The 27,543-nt window shown below is 42.2% G+C and overlaps 1 protein-coding gene across 1 annotated transcript; it reads left to right on the plus strand.

Moving 5' to 3' along the window:
* The first annotated feature begins 3,158 nt into the window (after positions 1-3,158).
* Positions 3,159-27,079, plus strand: LOC105202584. Its single transcript, XM_026135995.2, has 2 exons — positions 3,159-7,724; positions 24,080-27,079. The coding sequence occupies exons 1-2, from the start codon at positions 4,327-4,329 to the stop codon at positions 24,222-24,224; spliced, it is 3,543 nt and encodes a 1,180-aa protein (XP_025991780.2). The 5' UTR covers positions 3,159-4,326; the 3' UTR covers positions 24,225-27,079.
* Positions 27,080-27,543: the final 464 nt, after the last annotated feature.

Below are 27,543 nucleotides of genomic sequence, written 5' to 3' on the forward strand. Positions count from 1 at the left end.
AATTACACGTCAGAGAACTAAACGAATCAGCGCATTTTCGCGAACGTCTCTATCGCTAGTATCTCTACCTTTCGTAAAGATCAATTTCTAAAGATGATGATAATAATAATTTAATGCTTGTTCGCGATCAATAGACATAAAGGCTATTTTAAAGAAACCATCTGTTTTTTTCTCTTGGTGAGGATTTCGCGCGAAAACTTCTTTTATCTTGGAATATTCAATAGTATATCGTTCGTGCGATCACGGATACAATCGCGAGGTTTCGAGAACCGGATCCAAGGGAACGCGGGTTCTTTTCGTGCCGAAGGGCCGAAACGCGACGTCACGCGCGAAATTGTCGCGAGTCTCGCGTGCATCCACGGTCAGTGACGTCGGTTCCTCTGTCTGTGCACTCATCGTTCGCTTCACGGCGACCACGCATCGGTCCACCCGACCTTGGCAAACGTACTTCGCCTCGCCTTTCCCTTAAACGTGCAAATAATAAACAGGCACAGGTTATCAAGTCTGGGGTCGCAACAGGTCGCAAGAAGCCTCGATCGCGATATAGCAGAAATTATACAAATACACAACATACACAAGAAGGTGCTTGATTTGGATAGCAAAAATCAGTTTAAATAGAAAGTCAAGCCTAATGCACAATAAAGAGCACTGGTAATAAGAACAGAGAATAAGAGAATATGACATCAAAAGATCAAATATAAAATCAAATCACTGTGATTGGTGAGGTACAGGCAATAGAGAATAGAAATCCAACACGTCGGAAATTTATCCCTATTGCCTGCTCCACATTCCTATATTTTTTAAGATGCATTAAGCTTTTTCGTAGATTGAAATCTAATAATCTATTGTCTGCGCGTTATTCTCTATTCCTGTCGCCTGTGCTTTGTATATTAAACCTTAGACTCTTGCGCGCAAAAAAGAGATTATTGATTAATAAGTTTTCACTGTTTACGAACTTTCTTCCTCGTACGTGAACAATCTTAGCAAGAAATGCAACGATTGTTCTTCGACAAAAACTGTTCAACGATTAAATAATAATCCGAGCATCTTGAACAGCTTTCTTTGTCCCATCACGAAATTGCATCTCTCACAATCCCTTCGCGCGAGTTAATGCAATTAATTCTCAGTTTGCGTGCGTCGATCGCAGGCGGAAATATGGCTTAATGCAGCTTCGCCGGGGACCGCCATGATCTTTCCCCCTCCTCTTCCTTCCCGCTCCATGCGCCCTTTTTAATAAAAATATTTTCCCCCTTCGACTCCATGCACGGCCCTTTCCCCTACTCGAGAGAACCCGACTTCATCCCCTCCTCCCCCCTCTCTCGTCCCCTCTTTCTCGCTCTGTCGTTCGCTCGCTCGATCCGCTCGTATCGCGGTGTTGGGGTGAACGCGATTTGGGATCCCCCTCACTGAAGGCACTTAGCGTGAAGGTATTTGTCTATCGAAAACTATACCCTCGTTGCCTGTGCCGAGAAATCTGTCCCCTTAGCACGCCCTTTTACGAGATTTCCTCGCGCAACGCACGAGAATTGTGCCGGTTATTTCGGATTGAAGTGCTCGGTAGTTGGCGACACGTGTGGACACGATTTGTGGACACGAGGGAGAGGCAGAAATCAACTCCGATCGCTCCTTTTTCCACCGATTTTCAGGGTTCGCGACGCGCAAGTTGGCGCGCGCGCTAAAAACGTACGATGCCATAAGAATTTTTAAGAAAATAAATAAGGAGAATGATAAAGAGGATATAAACTGCTTAATCGTCCAACATATTATATTACGCTTACAAAGTGTTACGGCGTATTATCATATCGGACATATTATCATACTATTGTATTATGCGAAAACTAAATTAAAAATATTTTTTGACGCTCTCGACAAAGCAGCATTATATTATTTAAAAAGGAAGAAAGATAGCGAAGTAGACATAATAATATATATCTCCCTATTTTAACTTTGTATTTCGCGAAATTTCAAATTCCACCAGAGCTTTCGCCGTGAACGCGTTGCCCCCCGCAACCATTCTAGATATCTTCGATCCACACTATATAGGCGTGTGCATACGCACACGCATTATGCATCGAGGGTTCGGAGCGAGACGGATTCCTAATGAAAGGGAGGAGCGAGAGGGGAGGGGGCGGATTTTGTTTCGCGGGGTGTGACACGATGTCGCCGAGACGATTAGACGATTGTGAGGCTTAACTTTTTCTCGACGGCCGACCTTCAACAATCAATCGGCGCTATCGAAGCCGATGTTACCTTCGGTACACTCTGTATACGTGTGCATACACAGTGCAGAGGCGCACTCCCTCTTTTCCCGCCCTTTCTCTCTTTCTCTTTCTCTCGATCTATCTCTCGCTGGAACCTTATCTATCTCCGCCACTCTATCTATCCGTCTCTCTTCTTCTCTTCGCGGTCGGTACTCCGCTGCCTCGGGGCGAGGGAGAAGAGCGTACCAGTGCTGTCGCTATTTATAATTTAACCCCGCTCTTGATGCCCCGAGTGTGTTGAGCACAAACTTTTTTTATAATTTTATTCGTTATATTTAATATATAACAAAATTATAATGCATGTTTAATATTGCCAAAAAGAGATTCGAAATCGCAAATTTCACATGCAAATCAATTTCAAAAAATAAAATAAATATATTTATTTAAAAAAAGAAAGTTTTTTCCAAACTCATATATATCATTCGTTAAAAAGATACTAATAGTACTGTAAGATATTCTTGTAATATTAGAGATACATCACACACCTATTGCTAAAAAATATTTTATCTTTCATATATTTACACATAGAATTCCAAGAGCATTTCTCTTAATTATTAAATAATATGTTTATCTTCATTTCTCATTAAATTAATCTATAAATCTACTAATCTATAAACAAAACCATCCTACTACTTACAAAAGCTAAAAAATATTTTCTGAGCACAACTGCAGATTAAGAGAGAAATGTTCAAAATTACAGGTATCTACTACATAGATGACAGATGAGCTTGAAGAAAAATTCTCGTTTCGAAGAGCGTACGATCGCGGTTTCTTCTCAACTAATCAAGAGTACGTCCTCTCGAGCCGCACCTGCGTCGCGATCCCGCGGAGCGGGGCGGCGAGGACGACGGCGGTGGCGGCAGCGGTGGCGGCGGCCGCGGCGGCGTAGAGGAAGGCAATGAGGAGGCACCACCGCACCGCCAGTAGCTCCCAGACAGTGACTCCGCGTGTAACGTGTGACCGGTGGGCGACCTGCAACGCCTGCACCGTGTGTTATGTCATCGATGACAATCCCTGGACGCGGTGGTGCTCCGAATTTATACGGCGTGAAATTCGTACGCGAGTGATCGAGGATAAAGTGAATACGTGACGGGCGTAATAGACCGTGGGTGAAAAGTACGGATTGTTCGATCGTTCACCAAGTCGGAAGGTACATCCCGATTCGGTCTTCGTAATTTCCCTCTATATTTTCCCGGCACATTTAACTTCTTCGTAGGATCAGCGCTTTGGTATCGGTGTTTCTCGAAGAAAACACCTCGCGCTGGGCGAACAGCCTAGATAACGACGAGAGATCGTGAACCGCCCGAATGGATCGAATTGGATACTCAGCGTCGTCAGCGGTCGTGAGCTCGTGTGAGTCGACGCGTCGCGGCGACGAGTTTCGATGAGGATCGACGCCCGCGCCCGAGTCGCTCTCACGTATCCCTGTGTTCGGCGGCGGGACATCAGCGGTGTCACGGTTCGATAGCCGGATAAACGCCGGCGACCCCGTCATCAGCGTCAGCGACGTCGACGGTACGACCGAGCCTGGGAACGTCGAGTTCGCTGCCGCGAGGGAACGATAACGACGCGAAACGTGGTGGTCACGACATCCGCGTGCGACAGGACGCGTTTAGTCCCGGATCGGCGGCGGAAGCTTCATTCCGGGTCGACAATGGCGCGGTGGCCTTGAGGATCGATCGCGCGGGAGCGAGCCGGGTGAACGGTCGGGGTTTCGGTCTGGCGCGATTGAATCCGCGCGATCCACACGCTGCGCGATCGTTTCGCGCGCGCGCCATCGGGTGTCTACGATGCGCGGAGTGGTAACTGGGCAAACGTATCGTAATTATATCGAAGAGATACATTGCCGCGACATGTGGAAACGTCAAGGGAAGTATGTGAACTATGAGGCTAATTCGTACACGTAGGCGGATCGCGCGCGCGTAAAAAAAGATCGCGTGTCACATTACGCGCTAGTTGCAATAATTCGATAACGCCAGTCATCGCCAAAGTCGTCATCGAACGTTCATTAGCAGTCGGGAGACCGGAAGAGAAACAGAGTAATCACCGTTCGTTGAATGGAGTAATGAGCGGGGCCCCTGCGCGGGGCACAGTGCCCCGTCGTCAAAGACGCCACCATCATCACCATCATCATCATCATCAGAAACATCAGAAGCGCGTCCGGGAAGAAGCGCCGCGGAACGTGACGCTGGACGAGCCCGAAGAGAAGAGACCGAAGGTCAATCCGATCTTCCTGTGGGCGTCGCAGCGCGAGCAGAAGATCGTCGAGGTGAGATGCGAGGACTACGATAAACGTAATCGCATCAAGCTCACCAAGACCGCGCAAGGATGGCGTTCGATACCGCGTACCACGTCCAACGTGTACACGATTGCCCTAGCCGATGCCTGCAACAAGAAAACATCAGGTATGGCCGACGCGTCGCCGGCCTCCTCGGTCTCGTCCAACGACGAGAAGGAGAACGGCAAACGATGTCTTCAAGAGCCAGCGAGCGCGACGGTCAGTTCCCTTCGGTGCCATCCACGAATATATTCGTCGAACGGCACGACGAACGGTTTGCTTACTGGCGAAGGCGCAGGCAGAAAAAGGCGAGGCTACAATGAAGAGACGAATAGACGAGGATATCCTTCTTCCTTGGGAGCATGTGAGATTAACGGTGATGAGGGCGGAGAAAAAAATGGTGAAGACGATAAGAATCGCGAGCAGAACAAGTCGAAGGATCGTCTGTCCATCTTCAAGAGTAAAAATAAGCTGAAAGGTTGGATCGACCTGCAGAGATTGCAAATGGACAAGCTGTTCCAACCGCGTGTCGTACTGGAACTGCTGCAACTATCGCAACTCCCTGAGAGCGCGCATCAAAATGTCGTTCGCCACGCGAGAAATAAAGACGCAGCGGCGAATGAGACGAAGCGGAAAGAGGAAAATAACAAGCGGGACGAGGAGACCGCCGTAACGGAAGAGGATGAAGAAGAAAGGGAGGAAGAGATGGACAACGAGGAGCTGGAGGAGGAGGAAGAAGAGGAGGAGGAGGAGGAGGAGGAGGAGGAGGAGGATGAGGAGGAGGAAGAAAACAGCGAGAAATCGAGTCGAATGAACAAAGCGGGTATTCAGGACATATTAAACATGATAGATGCCACGGCCTCGCCCGTTCTCGCTACTGATACTCCTAGCGCCGATCTACCGGTGGACTCTACCCCGGTGGACTCTACCAAGACTTACGAGGTCCTCGACGAGAAGCAATCCGCTGAGAGACAGCAGGTCAAGGACACGGAGTCCGACGATGTAAAGGATCGAATCAGGAGCATGTCCAGTTACGAAACCGAGGCCATCGACCAAGACGATGAAATTGATGATAAGTTGGAGGTGCACGAGGAAAAAATTTTAGAGAAAGATTGCTTTCTTCAGGAGATAGAAGACAAAAAGATTCGAGTAAAGAACAATCTTGAGCTCTTTTCGTTGAAAAGCAATGCCGAGAAGGCTCCGAATTCCTGCAAAGTTGCCGAGGCTGACGGAGGTTTCGTCGATCGACCGAACTGCGGATCAGACTCCCTCGTTACGTGGCAGCCGAGCATACCGACCGAGGAAGAGGAAGCGCCGGATGAGCCCGGCGAACCGCTGAAGCTCGATTACGACAGCTCGAAAATTCTTGACGCCCTGAGGAATACGCCGGGTCTCTCCGTGTCTATAATGAGGAACCACACACCTGAGATCAGTAAAAATTCGATCGTATCGCCTGCGAGACCACCCTCAAAGGCGTCCTCCTCGAGTAGATCGCCTGATTCTCAGGCGGAATGCGTCGAAAAGCTACTGAGAAACGCGAACGACTTCGGTCGCGACGGTTTGCCTCGCAATCTGCCAGGTCTATCGATCGTTATACCGAGCTACCGCTATAAAAATGTCTCCGGCCAGCTAACAGTCTCACCGAGCACGAAGCATCGTGTCGAATCGCCCGAAAGCACCGTTAACTTCAACAAGGCCGATGTGTATCCGGAGGAAATAAAGATGGACAGGTTTCCCCACGAGGAGGACAGAGATGAGGAAGAAGACGAGGACGACTGCGACTCGCAAGTTTTGGAAGACCTTAGACAGCAGAAGGCGGATTTGCTGGCGTACGACGGTATCGATGCGGATTACTACAACGGGTCCAGTACTAAGAGCAATCAGGAGGATCGCAAAACCCCGTTAGAGAATGCAAAGAGCGATCCTGTCTGCATTGGCTCCTGTAGAAACAGCGAGGCACAAGCCAAAGGTAAATACCAGGATCTCGAGCATTTTGATGAACAGGTCCTAGAGGAGCTGCGATCCCGCGGCACTGTAGTCTCTCCACAGCCAAGCGGAATTCCTTGTTCTCCCGCATCCAGGAGACCGTCATCAGCATATCTCGAGAGGTTACTACCTAGTCCGCCGTGTTCCGTGTCCTGTTCGGAGGATGCTAAGAGCGAATTAACGCTGAAGAGCATTCTGGCCTCATCTAACTGCGCGGATCCGCGAGATTACGAAAGGACGAAGGAGGCGGTATCGATCCGATCCGATCAAAACATTGATCAGCCTATCTCTCGACCTGTGCATTCGAGCGTCGATAGGTACGCGAGAAAAACTAATCAGCGCAGCTTTCAGGAACGTCTAAACGTTCACAATCAAGAAGTGAGGAACTCTGGCAGGCCAATGTCCAGCGGCGACATTCATACGACTTTTTATGCGACGGCAGAGCGCACCGCGCCCAAGAGACCGATGTCTGCCGAGTGGCAACCAATGACTGGACAACGACAAAGGAACCAGGCCGCCTATTATCAAAAAATCATTAGTAGAACGAGGGGCCACTTTACCGATCGGGACCAAGATCACATTTCCTATGCCACATCCAGCAGCACGGATAAACTCTTGGATCCGGCCAGACAGCTCCGCGAACTAATTGAAACTGTCGGTCATCTAATTCCTGATCCTCTCCTAGTACCTCGTGACTATTTGCCAGCTCTGGCTGCCGCGCCGGCGACGGAGATACCAAAGTTACTGGCCAGTAGACCCGAGCTCAGGCTGCCTGAGGCTCTTACCAGGCCTGATCTTCTCCGGGATCCCGATCTGCTCGTAATATCGCTGGCGCATCTGCAGCACGTGCTGGATCACGGCGAGGGCCCGGTTTCCAGATCGCGACAGTCGCAGCCGCAGCAACCTAAAGCTGTCGTTAACGGTGCCGTTAACAAAGGATCGTCTGGTTCGGTGAACGGTAATAGCGTGAGAGGCAGTAGAGTCACCATTACTGCTAGCAAACCCAAACTCAGTTGCAAACCAATCTGCACGTTGATGCCGACGCAGCCTATAGACCTATCGAACGGCGGTCGATCGCGCATCAACCCCTATTCGCCCTTGCTCAGAGTGCGCAGCGGACTACTCAAACAGGAGCCGGAAGTGAGCTCTACCGCGAGTTCGCCAGACGAGTCGCAACTGTGGCATCCATTGTTCGGCAGGTAAACATTAATTTTCATGCTTTTATTCACCTTTCACTTTACATCGTAGTCTCAAATTTCTTAGCTGATCCACGTAGTAACTGGTGAGAAAAAGCAAAATGACTCAACGTGCAAGTAGCATACATTTCTAGATAAAAATATAAGAAAAGCTTAGATTTGATAACAGAAAGATATAAATATGATAGCTGAAGTCTAGTGGTATCTTATCTAAGTATTCTTTTCTACATTGAAATAATCAATATATTAGCAAGCAAATATTCTTCAAAATTCATTAGTTTAAAAAAAAATTGATTGATGAGTGATGACGAAATATACATATTTGTGAAATATAACTCACTTTTCTTATTGATTTATTTCGTTGCATTTACATAAAGATTTATTTCGGCGAAATAAATTTATGTCTCACAAATAAATTTTTAAGTATCTTTTTCTCAATAACCGTAGAATTTTTTAGCACTTTTTATACAAAATATTCCAAAACTTATGAATCAAAATACTAAAAATATAGCAAGAAAGTTCTCAAAAAATTAAAATAAAAATAAGTTATTGCAGATTTTTATTTCAAGAATATTTTTTTGGAATATAAAGTCTTAAAAATAGTCAATCAGAGATTGTGTTCAAATAATTTCATGCTAGTATTAGTGGCTCAGAAATATATGTCTAAACGTAGTTTGTGACTAGTCGGCTTTCAACTTTTATATCTTAAAAACTATTTCTTCAAATAAAATCTATAATTGTTTTTTTTTACTTAATTTTTCGAGAACTTTCTTGTTGTAATATTTTAATTCATGAACTTCAAAATACCCTGTATATAAAACGAGAAGTTTAAAAAGAGTTCAACACGTACGTAATCTGTTTATTTAAAAAGTATATTTCTAAAGAAGCACAATTAAATTCAGTAAAATGCATACTAAAATTAATGCGTTTTTTTTTTAAATTACATTTACTTTCTTTCGAAATAAACAATTCAATTGGTCGCGTCGAGAAAATTATAGGCGAATGATGAACTTGAAGCGCTACTCAGGGATAATCGAAATAAAATCGATCAATAGCAATGATTACACATTTTTCTCCCGTTGGGTTATCTAATCATATAAATTACTCTAGTGCTGTATTTGATATAATCAAACGTTCATTCAGAGCTCAATATATATGTCCGATGAAACGCACGGAGAGCGTCGCTAGCAAGCGGACGGCACTTTGGATATATTTAGAGCGAAAGAGGTGAACGCGTGGAAATATAAAAAAAAAAAATGAACAAAGCATCGATGCTTCGCGTACTCGCGCGCAAATAGGTTGGCCTTAATAACGATCGTAACGAACCGAGTGCACGAAAACAATGCTGTTAATTCCATCGAGCAGCCACGAAGGCGAGAGACGAGAGCCAGAGAGACGACAGGGCGCGACGAGGTCGAAAGAAAATCGACGTTAGAATATACGGTACAATCGCAGGAAGTACACAAAGTTGATCCCTTCCGTGTCCGCTATTAATACGCATGTTCGTACGCATACGAAATGCGCCTCTGTTCAGTAGGACGATTGAATTTATGTATACAGACTGTCCCCATGACCCGAGAGATTCGTCGTATCTTTATGCATACGAATCGCCGTGCAAAAGATCGCTGCTTCGCGATTCCGTTTGATTCGCCGGTTCCAGGTGGAATCGACGACTCGCGATGGTGACGCGCGCGTCGATGCGATGGGGTTCATTTGCATCTTAATACTGATGTACCGGTTGCGATACAGCGGTGTGACTAACAAACTCCAGAGCACTCGAGCTTGTCACTCGGTCTTATAACGAGTCGATCGCACGTCGCACGTACATCGACACTGTTAAATATTTAAATTAGATCGAGCGTCTGTGCGACCGGTGCGACAGGCGCCATCGTATCGTGCCTCCTACATCGACAGATCGAGCATGACCTACTCCTCCCCCGCTGAGGCGTCGGAGGAAGGATTGATGACCGTCGTTAGACGTAATTGGCAAAGAAAATAAATAGCTTTAGAAAAGAAAAAAAAAAGAAATCGCGACGCAATGATAAAAAAATTACACGATAAGTAAAGTTCCGTTTCGGTCTCCATTTTTCACTCATCTTTGAGATCGACCCTCGGATAACCTCACGTACAAAATTCTACGAACATTCGCCTATTCTCCCGTTGCCTATTCAAGTACAGCTTGGAATAGAAATCCGCGAAATTATACCTGGTGTGCATAAAAATTTTTGGCAGCACTCGCTCAAAACGCGCAGATCGTTTCATGGAGTAGATCTCGAGCAGGAAGTTGCCAGTCTCTCTCTCTCTCTCTCTCTCTCTCTCTCTCGATCCTGCGGCGAGCGGCTCGAACTGCTAATTGGCGATCGAGACTTCTCTAATTAGAATCGCCCGCTCGGATGCACGATCGGTTGCATTGGCACAACACGAAACTGGGTCGTGGCAACGCTTCTCGTCCAAACGTTCGTTTGCATTATACCGAGTTTAACTTTTTTCCAAAAGATGTGGTCGACTACCGCGTGTATCTTGCGTTTTCGCGTCCAGCGGGTAGAAATTATTCGCTAGCTCGACGACGGCGACAAAGGAAACGAGTACATTGTGCAAATCAAAGATTCATAGATACGGATATAGATCCGAAGAAAATCCACGTATTAAGGATTCATAGTCGCGCATATAGATCAATAAGAATGCTTATGTAAAAAGGACGGAATGTTGTTCGGTAACGCTATGCTATTTCATTTTACCGATTACGCCACCAAAGACACGTGTGTGACATCGCTATTCGTGAAGGATCACTTCATTTATTATGCTTAACTGCTTGGCGCGTTTGGAAGTCGTCTTGATAAATCAACCTTGGATAAATTTGATTAGTATAAGATCGCAACTTTCTCATTCGTCCTTCGAACGAATAAACGTCTAAATTCTACACAACAGAATAACGAGTTTATTTACGTTTCCCTCCATCACTAGAAGAAAAATATCAACTATGTGCCACATAGTTGAGATAAAGTTCGCCGTTAATATATGCACGATCGGAGAGAAATATTTATTCATATAATACAAAAATATATTTCTCAATATAGAAGAGAGACAATATAAACATGTTAAATTTGCAAGTTAAATTTATCTTGGGGTCTTCGTGATAAATAAATCTGTTTAAAATATATACAAAGTAGATTGTGAAATTCGTGAGATAAATTAACGGTAAAAATTTTGTCTCTCTGTAACGTTTACAAAATCAACGGTTAGTTATCGATTCGCAGAAGAGCAGCTTGTATCAAATCTCCTCGTATCTCGTTAATGAAACGCGAGAGACAAAAGGACTTTGTCGGCAATTAATAGAAACCGACCGGAAAGTCCCGGTCTCTCTCTCTCTCTCTCTCTCTCTCTCTCTCTCGCATTTGGGATTACACGGTACTTGATCGCGCGATCTGCGCGACGTAAACACAAACATCAGGCGCTTACGTGTGCACATGCACGGCCTCGAAAGGCACGGGTCTTGAACGCCCTTTCGCCACGGCAGAGCACTTGTGTAAATAACATTAGGATGCTACTCTCCGCCGACGAGGACGAACGGACGGACGGTTTTAATGAGAGGGAGAGGCATTAGAGGAGAGCCCTCGTCGTCGACGTCGTCGTCGTCGCCGTCGCCGTTGTGTGACGTCGACACGAACGTTTATCGATCGGCCACGGGGAATTCGAAAGCACGGAGGGTCGCGGAGAAGAGGAGGGAAAACGCCGGACAGGAAGCAAAAATTTCATCGGGGTTTAACCCTCTCGCGAGCGAACGAGCGAGCGGCTGGCGGAGCGAAGCGGCGAGCGGTGGGAGAAATTTGTTATTCTGGCGTAACGCTCTAGAGGATCTCGCTCTAGAGGATCATTCCGTATTCCTGACATTTCAGAATATTCGGATCTAAATTACGATTAAATTTCAATTTGCAATTTAAGTTTCAAGGTTCTCCAGTAAGCAAGATAAGCGTTTTAGTTCCTAGGTGTTACATACAATATACAAAATAATTTCATTTTATATATTACAATAAAATAGAGAGAGAAGGAAAGAGTACACGTATGAGAAACACGGCTGAGAAAAACTATACTATGTAAGCAAAAGGCGGTACCCTGTCTTTGATGTAGAATTACATCGGATCTACATGAATAACAATATTTTTTTTCATTATTCGCTCTCTTACGGCGGTACTTCTTGCATAATTCTCTTACATAACGAGAAATCATCATTCCTCACACAACATCATAGTAAAAGTTTGGCTGAAAATATGTCGGAGTATCGCTCCGATTAGTATTCGTCGTGCAACTTTACAAATCAACAGGATGTACATCGCCCGTTGATAAGAATTCTGCGTGTGTTGCAAAAAGCGCACGACGTCGTGCGTCGTCGAGTAATCAAACGATAATTAAAAATAACGGACATCTCTAATGTCGTTCTCGATAATGTAACGTTGAAATCAATACGCCAGGAAACGGCAGGAAGAGTGGCATCGTCCCTCCGTTCGTATTTAATTCATATGGCGGTAAATACAACAAACCATAAGCAATCCTGGTAGGCGTAGTGGCGTATTGACAAGCACAGTGGCGAAGTATAAGCTTGCGCTCAAATCATGCAAAGAAACGATCAAAAATTTATGTAAAATAAATTTATAAATTATTTAAATAATCAATAAATTTTCATCTAAAACCAGCTAAATTTTTAAATTTTCATCGAATTCGGGTTCGAATGCTTTATTCATAGTTCGATTCTTATTTCAAGATACCTTAAGATGATAATAAGATGCTAATCTCTGATTAATCGATGGCACCTTGAGAAAATTTTAAATACTAGAATCGACTATAATCATCGGGCATAAAATTCGATCTCGACCGAAAGATCGAGTTAATCGAATTCACGAGCATCCGCTTATAACTAATAGCCGGTGATATTTTCTCGCGAAGTATTGCGCACTCCCGACTCCGTCTTACTCTACGATGGAATCCGAGATCTCCCGCCGTAGAATTGGATCGGCAGGGACGTAGCTGTCGACGAGAAGACAAGAGGATCCGAGGGTCATCACGATTTACGATCCGAGATCGGCCAACGCTCGCCGGCCCTGAAGACTCGCCCACGTCCACGCCCACGTTCCCGCCGAAAGCAGAAGAAGAAGAAACGACGTGAGAAAGGAAGACAAGATCGGGAAACGCGCGAATAGAAAGATAGAAAGAGAAAGGGATCAAGAACGAGCGCAACCGAAAGAGAGATGAAGAATACGACTTAAAGTTGGTGGAAGAAAAAAATCGATAGACGGAGAGTAGCCCTTCGTCGCTCTCTTTTCTCTTTTTCTCTCTACCCATCTCTCTTCCTCTCTGTCTTTGCTCTCTTCAGCTTCTCGATCCCTTCTTCATCCTTGCCTCGTTCATCGTTTCTTCGTTCTTTCTCGTTCTTCCTTCTTCTATCTTACTCTGCCTTCATCTTTATCGTTACCTCACTTTCTCCTCGCTTCCTCTATCCGTTTCTTACGTTGCCTTGCTCACCGTTTCTAGCCTAACTCGCCTCGAACATTCTCGACCTAAGCTGCCCGAGTTTGCGGTATCGCTTATAAAGTCGCCTGTGTCCGTGACGAACATCGCGACACAGTGATCGAGCCTGGGGGTCATTGGTCCCCTGGGACTGCTACGGAGAGACTCCTCCTCTACTATCTCTTTGCCGCTCTGCACTTCCCCTCTGACGCCTGTATGTACGTAGGTATATCGCCAATGTGAACGCCTCTTTAAAAGCGGATCGATGATCACTAGGAAGCATACATTCCGCAGTTCATTCCGTTGTACGAATAGGTGAAGTGAATCAAATTTTGGAAGATATTTTAGAATACCTTTATGAGAAAAAAATCCAATTTTTATTAAGAAAAAAGAAGGAAAACTACTGATTGTGAGACAAAAAGTAAATTTCGTGAATATGGAAAAAAGAAATCACAATTTGTATTTGTATCGATGTCGATGCACTGGGTTGAAATAAAAAGTTCGTAGTATTTTTTAAATAAAATTCAAAGAAAAACGTTTAGATGTTTGTAGATTTATTCAATCACATATATGCTACAAACTTTTTATTCCAACCCGTAATAAATTTGACATTTGAATTCACGAAAAATAAAATTTTCGCTACCATAGCCAATCATGATTTATTAAAGCTACATTTGCTGTCGTAATTATAAGATAAGCTACAGCAAAACTTGTTTGCTATTGTTCCAAATACATAAATAAAATAGCAAGACGTGTGTATCCATTAGAATCACGTTGTACAGCAATGTAAAAGTAGTTATCGGAACTAACCGGTATGTCAGAGATATGCAGATAATATACTTGATAGCTAATTAACGTGGTTACATTGAATACCTTTTTAGCTACAGAGTATATTATGGACGTAGCAAATATGTTCTGCAGTAAAACTCGTGTATCAGGTAGTTAAACTCCTTCAACTAAATAATACAGGTAAGATATTAGCTGTCCATATATTGCAACTGCAATTTAGTTACCATACCATATGCAGTTTTTAGCTACTTCTTTTTTTCCCCATGAAGAGTATCGACCATCCGTGCAGCCGAAATACTATCGTGGAATGTACTAGCGAAATGAAGGCTATATACTTCATAGAAAAGAACTCAACTTATAACACGCGACTATTCGCAGGAAGTAGAATTGCAACAATCGCACGACGTCGATAAACTTCGGGAGAAAGTTGGCCGCCAAGTTCCGTCGCTGTTCTGAGGAACAGGACGCGGAACAAGAGAACTCAAGGCTGAAAGTAATGACGGTCGGACGGACAGCGAACTTGACGCAATCTAAATTCGTTCGACGGAAATCAGGGATTGTAGTCGAGAGTACGTCACGTCGGGCGCCTATAGGATAAGTGAAAGATAGGCCAGGTAGACGAAATGGAAATGCGAGAAGCGCAAAATCGATCGAACGGGAAGCGGTCTTCTTACCTGATCAACGGTTCCCCGCTAAAGAGTTCTATTATATTCGAGAGTGTGCGTTCTCGATATTTCTATTCGTTAACGATACGCTGGGAGCCTTATCCATTTCTTATTTAAGTGAAAGGGACGACGGTCGTCCACTTCTAAGTTTTATAAAGGACGAGATGTACATGTTTAATGTAAGTCTCGGTGCTCGGTGCATCAGACATTCGCGCGTGATGCTAAATAATGAAAATAAGAAATCGGACATCGACGTCGGAAAATCCGCTCATCACCAGGTTGACGACACCGACGCGGTTGTCACGCGACCTTGAAGTATTTACGTAACGAGGGAGCCAACGCGGAACGGGAACACGCATGCGACGAAGTTACACACCACGTGCCATCGCTCTTCGCGACGCAGATATTCGTACTTCATTAGCACACGGCCGCTCTCGCGGATCGATACACGCACACTATCACGGCACAAACAATGGCCGCAAGTGTTCTTTGTGTTCATTCGGCGCTAAATGCGTCCCTCCAATGCCGAGCATATGCGAATACAGATACGAGAACATCAGATTACCGGCTATATCAATTAACGTCAAACTTAGTATCGCGAACACGCGATTATCTTCTTCGTCCCGTACATTAAATCTAAAATCTCAATTATTCTGATTAAATTTTTAAGCGCAAACCTGCAGCGCAGTAGCGTCGGAATTAAACAAATTTGAGTATGCCAATTCTAATTCCTTCCGACAATTCCACTCCTTCAACAATTACGAATTTATTTCCCAACGAATATGCGCGAGCGTTATTCGCATATTATATTGTCCCTTTTTTCAGAGATTTCAGTTTCTCTACAGAGGGGACAGCGCGGAATCTTTCGCGGATCGATGTCTATGTATAGCCGGCGCAAAATATGGCTGTAGATGCGAGATGAGCTATTTCGGCTCACCTGGGCGTACTTTGAGCTGTCGGTACCAACGGACGCGTTTTATCGCTAGACACGCTATTATTACGATTCATGGCTTTTCGAGCGATCATTTTTTTTTCAGTCGTCCATCAAGCAGAGCTGATAAATCTCCGTTCGCGTTCATTCTACAGAGATTTATATTTGTGAACAAGGGTTAAGCTGATAATTATACGGATAGTGCGTGTCGCTTGACGCCACGTGGCTTCTTCTCGAACGGATTAACGACGCCACCGCGCGAAATCCGTGATCGTGACAACCACGTAAAGATTCACTTCGCCGTGAATAATGCAAACACTGGCAAACACGTTCTTTGTGCGACCACACACACACGAACGAAATCGTAGAAAAAAAAACAACGAACGAACGTGTCTTATCATTCACCGCCTTCTTTCATTTCGACGCTGGCGTCGTCATTGCGTCAATCGCGCAATGTCACAGACGCGACGATCGATGAAAATAAAAGAAATTAAATAAACGAGGGGGAGCGGGAAGGGGGAGGGGATTGTAAAGCAAGGAAGAATATTTGAAGACAGTGAGGTTGATCGCCGACAACGCGGATCGTTTTTCATTTAGAAAAAAAAAAGTTTATCGTCCGATGTAGAGCCAAAGGGGATCGTGCTCGTCCCTTATGGGAAATATCGTGCGCTTAAATGCAAGGAAAATTTACGCAGAAAGCGAGTCCCCGTATTTCTGAGTAAAGGTAACGTGGCTCTATACTAATGCAGCTACAAATACAAATCGTTGTTACGTTCTAAATCCGTTTCGCACGAAATTTTCAGAAGTAGCCAGACCTGCAAAAACAATAGTCCGGAAATCGTGGTCCCTCCCTTGCCTATATCTTACGTACATACGTCACGTGTGCGCCGATAACGAATTTAAATCGAATCATACGAGGGATCGATTGACCTTCGCGATTGCCATTGAATTGCCGAATGATGTGTGAAAGGCAATTTACAAACAAGAATGACCGGCACGCACGTGTCGGGCTGACGTGGCCACGTGGCTTTTCTTACGCCGCGCATACGTATTCACCACCCTTTGTACTAAGATTTGCGAAGCATTCGGCACCACCGTGAAGCCACATCGCCCACCCTCGCTACCGGATCGATGTGTGTCGTGTATAGACACGTACACATGCGTACACATACACGCGTGCTTACGTAGGTATGTGTACGTACATTGTGCGTGAGCGCGTGGGTGACTCTATGGAAGGATGGCTATGTTAGGCTTACCTCGGCGAACAGTGACGTGGTGCGGTAGCGTAGAGAGAGGGACGGAGAAAGAAAGACAGGACTGTGGGAGAGGAAGGGACGGAGATAGAGAGAAATAGAATGATAAAGGAAAGCAAAGGAGAGAAGGAGGGAGGGGGGAAGAGAGAGAGAGAGAGAGAGAGAGAGAGAGAGAGAGAGAGAACTACGTAATCTGCGCACGTGCGGACCGAGAGCACCTCGATCGATCGTCCTCGTCGCTGCGAAGAGTCGTTACGAGCTGAGTACCGGTAGTGTCGTGGTTGGTACTAGTATCCATACTACAGCACGAAAACTAGAGAGCACGCTGACACGTACTCGAGGCTTTTGAATACGCGAAATGAAAAAATACGAGATTTTTCCCTTTGTTCGAAGCCTTTGGCCTTGTGTTTACCGAGTCCCAGGTAGCAAGCTAGGTCGTTTTGACGTCAAAATGTCGTTAAAATGTCGTTAATATGACGTTAAAATGACGTTAAAATGACATTAAAATGACGACAAATAACACTTGATGATATATCTACGAAAACCCAATTTGAATTTTTAATTTTAAGTTGACCAGAAAGTTGGAGAAAGAATATATAAGAATTACTAATACTATACTTCACATGTATCTATATATAAAGTATAGTAGATACATATTACAAAATATATACATACATTGTATATATTTTTATATACATATATATAGAGCTAACTACTTTTTCTCGTATTAATGATCGTCTCTTTTCTATTCTTAGCAAATACTATCTATAATATAAAATAATTTAGGCAATTATGTATGTTCCCCTCAAAGCGACCCACATTTTACCTCGCACGACTGAACGGTGGTTTAGCTAGAAAGACGATCAGTGACACGAGAAAAAGTACTTAGCTTATCAACGGATGACCTCAATAAATATGTAACCTCAATCTGATTGATCGAAAATGATTCATACAGTTAAATAAATAAGTCCCTATTTTGAATATTATTTCTTATCATATCTGCATTTGATTATCTTATGCCACAAGAAAAACACAATGACATTTGCACAATGACATTTTTATGACGTAATAAACAAAATGCGTTATTAAAATGTAAAAAAATACATATAATTACACAATATTGTATTACGTAGAAAACATAAAAAACATGTTCTTTGTTTTACTCGCCCAGTTATAATTATTTAATGCGTATGACGTATATGTGTCATATCATTATAACATAATTTTACTTATACTGGGATATACAGGGTGTTCATTAATGGTTGTCTCCATGTTTTACCATAGGAGCACGAATTTGTTATTTCTAATATAATAATATATTAGAAATACATATCCGTCGGTAAATCATGTTCCTATGGTAAAAAGTGGGTACAACCATTAATGAACACCCTGTATATAATTTGACTTTGTGATTTTTACTATCACTGTACAAGTAAACAACTTGTTTAATTCGTGCAGCACGATAAGAGGTGGAATACGAACACTGTAGAATCGAACTAACTTTCGTTAATGTAAACAGATTTATTTATCAATCAACAAGTCTGCTTGAACTTTGTACTATCTATATTAAGTGACTATATTAAGTGATAAGGAAAAAATTCTTGGTCACAGAAGTCCGCGCCACAATCAAATCCACTGACATTTTTAGGGTAAATGGCACGAAAGTTTCGGCTGACATTCGCCCATCAGGAACACCTTACCTCATCAAAATTTCAGCACGGCACGCGGTCGTAACCATTCCATGTACATATTTCTCTCTCACGCGCGCGTGAACTTTCCCAAATAAAGTTCGGAACTTCTTTCAGACTAAACACGAGCATGTGCAAACTTTAACAAGATACGCAAATCGAGGGAAGTTATTAGGCAATCTTGCTCGTTACTTTGCAAAGCTTATTTCTTACAAAATCTTGTACAAAGAAAAACATGAAACGCGCAGCTCCAAATGAAGCTCCACAAGCTGAAAAAATTAATCACACGAATAAAGAAGCGTCAACTACGATTGTAGTTTTAGATTTTGGAGCTTATCCTTTCAGAAAAGATTTTTAATAACAAGACTAAAAAATATTCTTAACGCAACCTTGCGCAATATAAAAATAAAGCAATATTAACATGAGATCTAATATAATTTCTAATCTCCTTCATTGAATTAAATAAGATTGACTTATTATTTTGAGACAAGAGTAACACATAAATTTCAGCTTGTCTAATATAAATCTGAAAATTAATGAGATAACACCAAAAAAATTTTATTCTAGATTTAAGAATTTTTCCATTTATAGATATAATATTCCTTTTTCCAATAATAATTACGATGGTCTCTATAACAATCTTATTTTATATTGATACATAGAAGAGTAATAGTATTGAATTCAGAAATCTTTTCTGTGGGTATATATATAAATCTTAAATATATTTTCAGTTTTTGTCAACTGCACGTCAAACACCGTCGGACGAAACACTATCATAAACCAAGGCTAGAAATAATATCGCAAATTAAATTGATCGTTAATTTAATAATGATGCGATGCTGCCTCATTCTGTAACGGGTGTGAGAGAATTCCAGATTGGAACCTTGGGTCAGAGTAATATTTTTCGCAATAAATTATTTACAGTGTTTTAACGTATTAAGCATTTATACATAAAATAATATTAGACATCAAGATCCATTCTCAGCCGTAGCTGACACTTCTTTACTTACTCATTCGTGTGATTACATTTAAACGGTCTAGTTTAAATTATTATTGTTGAGAAAATTAACTTTGATCTCTATATCAAATTCAGAATTAATGCTATGCATGAATGAAACGTATTCCGTAAGGTACTATACGCTTACGATTTATCCTTTGTTCTACGTTAGACAATGAATTGTTGAGAAAATTCTCAGACACGTAAAATGGATTGTAAAACGGATCACAAAGTTGTGCTGGATTATCATAATATTTTATATCTTTCTCAAACATTTAACACAGTAATATTATAAGTGTTACTTATAATGTAATCATAATATTTTCGCTCTACATGCTTGAAAAGTCAAATTTTTTATAAATTTAATGCGTGAAATATAAAATGCGTAGAGTCACAGAATTAAATAGATTTGTGACAATTTTTGCTCTTCTATTATAATTAATTTTGCGGACAATAAATCAAAACTACCATAGACGAGCTACCGAAGTTCATAGTTTAAATATTTATTTCAGTTTTGCAATGCTTCACATATAGAAACAATATCTCCTAATAAAGGGAATAGGTGAGCTTTTCGTTCATCCGTTCCCTACATTAGAAAAATTATAGTTCATTATCGGTTGGCTTAATATTTCATGAATATCGGAGCGCCTTATTATCATCCCCTGTAAAAGCGGCGAAACAGGTCATCTCGGGTAGAAAAAGTTTAATTGCTGCATTAATGACAAAACCATTCAATCGTAAACGCGAACATTAAATATTCCCATGCTATATACGCGACGCGACGTCCTTACATATTCGACCACCTGACATATTCTATATTCGTTGTTACGACACAAGATTTAAATATATCATTGAAAGGAGCACGTCCACATGTACACATTATAGTATGGAGTGGAATCAATACGACGCGTATGAAAACCGTAATTTGCAGGGACAATAAAAGGAAAAAAAAGAAGAAGAAAAACCGACCATGTAATCAAAGTCAGCTGTGATGTCTCCTTTATCGCGAAAAAAGGGAAGGATAACGCTCAAGACGCTACTGCTCGCGTTAGCGAATTTTGTTCGTGCGAATTTTGTTCGTACGAACGCGTGGTGGAGTCTCGTTCCGCGAACACGACAAAGTTTTCGCGATAGTAATCCAGTCGCATCGAACTCATTCACCCCTATCCGTGCGCATTTAGAAGAAAGAGCGAGAAAGAGATAGAGATAAAGAGAGAGTCCCTCCTGCGTGTCGGACATAAAGTCCGAAGTTCTGGAGCGCCTTCGATCGGGAATTTATATTTCATATGCCAGTCGCCGTACCCGTTTCAAAGAGAGAGAGAGAGAGAGAGAGAAAGACGAGAGACCGAGTCGTTCACGGCGCCTCTGAAACTCGGCCATCTATATTTCAAATCGTGGTGAGCGAGCAGAGCGAATAGATAATCGTTGTCGAGTGTGTGCGAGGAGAGCGTCTTCACGTTGCGTCGCTCGTTATACAAGGAGAAGTCGTCGACGCGAGTCAGACGTAAAAAAGTTTCGCTCGCTCGCTCGGAGAGGGAGAACAGAACTCGCGAGAGGCGCTTCGCTTTGTGCGCACAACTTTCAGCCCACCGCGCCGCACCGTCCTGTCCATTTGAGCCCCGCATCATTTAATTCGCCGGGATTACAACCGCACCGTGACCGTTAATTACGACGAACCGCATATCCCGAGCGTTGTCCGTCTTTCCTCGCGGAGGCGCGTACTTTTCGCATGAACCCTCAAATCTCGCCCGAAAAAACGGCGAATGAAGAGACGACCGAGCACCCCATCCATCCGCGACGTGACTCTCCGAAGAATGTTCGTTGTGTCGCGTTGACTAGCGTAGACTACCGTCTCTCAATCACGATAAAAATATATCTTGAGTCTTGACGAAACTTAAAAAAAAAAAAAAAAAAAAGCGACCATTAAATAAAGATCGTAAATTATTTCTCGTCGGCCTCGTCGCCGTGAGGTGGCTTGCAGCTCGGAAGGAGAACGCTTTCGGACGCACGTTCGTTTCTCGGCGGCGTAAATGGAAGACGAGTCTTTCCCTTATCTTTTCAAGCCGTTGTACGTTTTCTGCTGTGTTTCTTTCGTACGTTTCGTATGTTTCTTTTACGCCGTGAGAATGCGCCATATGCCCGGTGGTAAGGGTAACGCGAACGTGCGCGCGACTTCCAGCGTCGAGGTCGCGTGCGAATAATTGTCCCGATTACCTTTGCTTATTGTTACATTATGATATAGGAAAAGTGCTCTTAATTAAGCGGTGCGTCCTAATTGATCTCTCTCGACGCGTGCACGCAGCGACTAGCCGCGATAACAATCGCGAGTGTTAACACGAAGGTTATTGATATCGTTTGCGAACGTAGACGTTGAACAATGGATTTAGACAACTGTCCGTGCCTTTTGAAAAAATCTGTTTCTTAAATTGCTGTAGGAATACAGGGCCGTAAGGCCGATTGAGTATTGATAGGAGGTCGGAATAATTATGAGAGCGACCTTTGTGGTGTAGCCTGACTAGGAATGAGAACGAAGGCTGCTGAGTTCAAATCTTATTGTCAGTCAGATTCCGTTAATTTTTCCGTCGCTTATAATTTCAAAAGTACATACAATAGGATTCGCTTATTCTTACGTTATGAGAGACTCAAAAGAAGGGTTAAGGTCCTTAGAGATGCACGTGCAGAGTTTTGTTGCTGTTGTTGTTGCTGCTTATCTGACATTCAGAGGGGAATGTTTGGCTAGAAAAGCCTAAAGATTTTCAGATGGATAACAGAAGATCCCTCTCAGTGGCATTTTATATTCATGGCCGTCGCTACTTGGTCATTATACTATTTTGATTGTTTACAGCTTTCTTTCACACAAAAATCTTTTAAACGAATGCATAAATTGAATTCTAGAACAATAATATTATATGACTCAAAAAGAAAATACATGTCTGAAGTTAAAGTTCCATGGACTAATATTTTCTGCGTAACGCGTATCGCGTAACCAATTAAAAGCGTTCTGCGTTTTCTCTCGAGTTTTTTTAAAAAGTTGATTGGTTACGCGATACGCGTTACGCGAAAAATAACAGTCCATGGGACTGCTTCAGTCTGAGTAAAAAGAAATTTTAAAATCAGAGTAAAAAAGTGATTTTACTGCAGCTTTTTTACTCAATATTTCTAGTTTTTTTTTGTCATTTGTTCTAGTTAGTTGTTTCGTGATAAGAATAATGGTTAGAGTGTTTTATGGAAAATGTATGCAATGGTTAATGAGAGAAAAATTCATGAAAAATTAAATCTCTCAAATAAATAAAAGCTAAAAAACTATTTTTTTTTTTTAAATTACTGTATCAAATTTTTATTCTACATATGTATTCAGAGAGAGTATTTTGTCGCTAGAAATGCGAATGTTGAATGTTTCTACCAAGTTTTCGGCTGTCGTTATCAGTGATATATTGATGCATTCGCGTCGATAACAAAAATACAGGCATGCACGTATTCACCTCTCTAAATTGTGCAACCCAATAATTGCCGAACGAGCGCTGGACCATCGGCATGAATTTTGCATTCCGTTGTAATTACTAATTCAAGCCTCGTAATCTCGCTCACGTGGATACTATGACGCTCGTACTGTCGTACTGGATGACTACTAAACGATATTCGTTATTGTTGTAGCGACGCGCGTGTCTATTATGCGCAGAGAGAGATTGATCGAGACGCGACGGTGACGTCGCTTCTCGCATCCTCCAGAATTCTTTTGTCGCTTCCAGGAAAAGCGTTACATATACGCTCGCGTTATCCTCGCGAATATCGAGCCTCGCAAAGGTATGCGCATAATTCCGCGCATTCGTGGTTTCGTAATTGATTTCGTAAAGAAGCAATGTACCGAGCACGTGCGCCTCCAAGCAAAAAAAAAAAAAAAAAAAAATACGTCGGAGGAGGCGATCCGAATCTTATCCGTTATCTGCAATAAACTAGGCGAGCTGTTGACTCTTTCTCGACGAGAAATAACAAAATGTTGTTTCTATAATATTTTACATCAATTTATATCTGTTATCTTCTAAATACGTCGTTTTACATCTTTTTTTCTTTTTATTTTTTTCTGTTTCAGTTTTTTATCTTTCATTATGGCTTCTCTATCCAGAGAAAAAAAATGCTATTGAATCAGTCCAATTAAAAGTTTTTTTGTTGAGTCAATAAGAGCATTAATGAAACGAAAAGATTAAAAATAAAAGCGATAACAAGTATAATTGAATGAATAAAATTTAGTTAAATAAACTACATATATTTTTAGTGACAGCTCATAATTTGACGTTTAATTGAAACAAACTACGCGTTTGAATTCACATTGCAGCATTTTTTTTCTCAATGTAACTATTTCAATAATATAACAAATTAATCCCCTACATGTCAATAGTAAAATCATAAAGTGGAAAATGTGTAAATATAATACTTCCTAACGCGCGTAATAAAATGTAACAAGTGTAACAACTCTGTACGATATTCGCAATGTCAACAAAAATAATAATATACACTCTTGTTTTTCATTTGCAGCCAAAAGAGACAACAGCAGCAGCAGCAACAGCAATTGACGCAGTCGCAGCTACAGCAGCAGCAGCAGCAGCAGCAGCAGCAGCAGCAGCAGCAGCAGCAGCAACAGCAACACGCCTCCTGGCACAGGACAACTCTCGCCTCTTGACCAGCGTAACCTTGATCTTGACTGCGAGTCCAGTGATTCTGAAAGGGCGAAGGAGGAAAGAAAGGAGCCGCGAGACGTACGAGGAACGCCGTGACACCGCTTCTTACCGTGGTTTCGGCTACTCGTTGAAGGCTACTCGCGCATCGCGCAGCCAGGCGGAAAAATGCGGATGAAGAAACGCCGCGGAGCAGCGCGGCGCGGCAAGGACTTTCGCGGAATGACCGCCGCCGCGCCGCACGACACCCGCAGAAGCGTGCGCTTCCCCTTCGCGGTGGTGTAGTCGAAGCGATCGAATCGATTCCGTTAGTATATTTTATTTTAATCCGTTGTTGGTCGCCCGTTGTATTCGTACTTGAAATTATTGCGCGCGCATACAAATTATCTTCAAAATAATAACAATAATCTCAGAATTTGTACTTTATCGGGAACAGTGTTGAGTAATTTTGTATTTAGGATTATCCTTACATATTTAAAGGCTACGATTAATTTTTTTACTCACTGTCACTAGCAAGACAATGAAGGACGCGATAAAATATATATAATATATGAGCGAGACTGACGGCGTCGTTAAAAGATTAATTACGACACGCAGTGTTAGTAAACTCAATGAACATTCGTAAGTAATATAAAGGCGTAAATCATGTGATAAATAAAATCATACGCGAATGTAGACGATAATCAATTACTAGAGGTAGATTAGAGGTAATGTACTTTGACTGAGAAACTCGGCAAACTTCTTAGCGAGTTCGAGTCGAAGATATATTTTTCTGTTGGCCTTTTTGTACTGACAAAAAGACGTATTCTCATATCCGTGAAGAACTAATGCCAAGCCGTACTAGGACCAGTCAGTATAAAAAAGAAATGTACACATCAATTGTGCAATTACGAGGAATTATGCAGCAAGAATTAACTATAATAAGGTTGCAGAACAGAACTTCGATACGCGATTAATTTGTCATGATACGCAATTACAGCGGACAAAAAGAAATATCTCGTTGATGTAGACTCGTCGATGTGATGTTTTGTAAGACTACACCACTGCTTCTACGATATTAACTTCGCGGTTTTCTCTCTCTTTCTCTCATGACTCTCATCGTCACAACCCCGTAGAGACCCCTGACACAAGTGCAATGATATGCGAACGCCGTGACGACGCTTTTTCATTTCGTACATATCGTACATATCGTTATCTGTTTCGATAAGTAAAGCTAAAGTTTATCTAGATTTAATTATTTAGATACGAGTTTTCAAAACAGAATTGTGTAAGAAGTGAATTGAATCTTATTATCTCTAGGAAAAATAGAGATTGGGCTAATGAGAATTATAAGAATGTCACAATTAGAATGAATCCCTGTAAGAGCAGATTCATTCTAAAATTTGTTCATTGTAGATACAGTTTTATATTTATATTTAAAGTTGTATTCGCCATTGTTTTATTCAATGCAATTCAGTGAATTATTTAGTGCAATTTCTTTTGCTCGCCGATTGTTATTATACAGATTGTTACGTTATAGAGTACGTTATTAACTCAACGTTAATGTGTTATACATTCGTGTGATATTTTCCATTTCTGCCCGTCACGGCGATCGTAGCTAGTCTCCCGATCCCGGCGAAGTAGAAATTAGTGCGTCACGAATATCAAATATTTATATCCACGAGCCGAGTTTACACAAGCAGCGATTACTCTCCATCTGCGCAATTAACGACGATGCGTTTTAAGCTCTCTGTTTAATTTCCATCGTAAAATCTCGTTGCTCCCTATAGCGTTAAATTTTATGAAAAGCTGCATGTTAAATGACAAATGCGCTACTCTAGAAATCTACCGATGCAGTTCTTTACTTCACGGAGAATTAAGTTAACACTAATTAATATATACTTTGGTAAGCATTTCTTTTTGCTTCAATTTAATTCGCAATTGATTACTCGCGTTGCCTCACGATAACACGCACTCATAAAAAAAGAAATCTAAATCAGTTGCGAATAATGTTTACGTAGATATAAAACAAATATTACATGTGCTTTTATATGATGTATCACGCGATAACGCGGCGAAATTTACGATTTTAGAAGCAATCACATATGTGCGTGTGTGCGTACGTACACGTCGACCGAATCTATTGCAAAGAACTCGAGATAAATTCGAGAACTTTACACAGTTATTTTATCTTGTTTTTTTATCTTTTTTATATTATTTCTTTTCGTATGGCACGCAAGTGACGATATTGAAAACAATTATTTTAAATGCGATTCATGCAGCTTCCGACTAAAAATACAGACAATTAAAGAGTATCAAGCTGATCACGGCTATTTGATTTATCATTTGTTTTATCATATAGATACATATGTGTGTGTGCATGCGCGTGTGTGTGATAACGCGGCTATTTACGTCGAGTACCGAAAAATCTCAGAGACACAATAATCACAGATGCCATTTCGAAAATAGTCACGTTTTAGTGTGTTTCAGAGCGGACGATCATCTATTATTATGTAATTGTGCACGTCCTTATCTAATACCGTTGCTCGCATTATAACTTGACGCATGGGATGGAAGACTTGCTGTTATCGGTGTAAACTCGGCGGTCACATCGACAGTTTAATTGTGCGCGTTGATTTTTTGCAATTCGACAGATATATCGTACAACGATCCTTTGCCAAAAAGGTGTCAAAATAATTTTTGACAGACCACTTAGTTTTTATGTTACATATGTACGTATCTCATGTGTATGTGTATTTCCTGTGTTACATCAAAATATCTGGCGAGGGAAAGAATTGAAACGCACGGAAGAAGAAGATAAAAAAACGGGAAACAGTGAAATGCGTAACGTACGTGACGAGAATAGGTGCTATTCAGTAGTTAAAAAAAAAGGGGGGGGGAACGAGGGAATGAAGGAGAGCGAAGAGGGCCACGAAAGCGAAGTGTAGATAGTCCATTTATAGGTAGGGAAAAGGTATTTTATACGCGATGTGTCGTACACGCGTGTACGTGACACGCACGACATACACGAGGCACTATCGCGCTTGATACCCCGATTGCTGTTTTATCAGAGTTGAAATCCGATATCGCGACGAAGAGAATTTCGCGTGGTGACTCCGCCGCAGCATTTGGCGCAGTTCTTATGCCGGATTTATTCGAGTCCCCGAAATGTGGATTAGCGTCAGTCAACGAAATTCCGTGGTCCCATCCGTAAAACGTGTATCCCATGATATTGTATAAGTATTTTGAACTTTGAGTTAGTTTTTATTACCCAATACAGTAAATATCGAATAATTAGCGTGACAGAAATTTCTGAATATGCTAGCAGACGAAACGGAATTTTAA

Source organism: Solenopsis invicta, chromosome 12, assembly GCF_016802725.1.
Source record: "Solenopsis invicta isolate M01_SB chromosome 12, UNIL_Sinv_3.0, whole genome shotgun sequence".
Classification (NCBI taxonomy): domain Eukaryota; kingdom Metazoa; phylum Arthropoda; class Insecta; order Hymenoptera; family Formicidae; genus Solenopsis; species Solenopsis invicta.

What these genes read in the sequence shown, in the direction of transcription:
- LOC105202584 (XM_026135995.2), top strand. Translation starts at nt 4,327, where the DNA reads ATGAGCGGGGCCCCTGCGCGGGGCACAGTGCCCCGTCGTCAAAGACGC. An exon ending in TGGCATCCATTGTTCGGCAG is followed by an intron (nt 7,725 to 24,079) that starts GTAAACATTAAT and finishes TTTCATTTGCAG; the next exon opens with CCAAAAGAGACAACAGCAGC.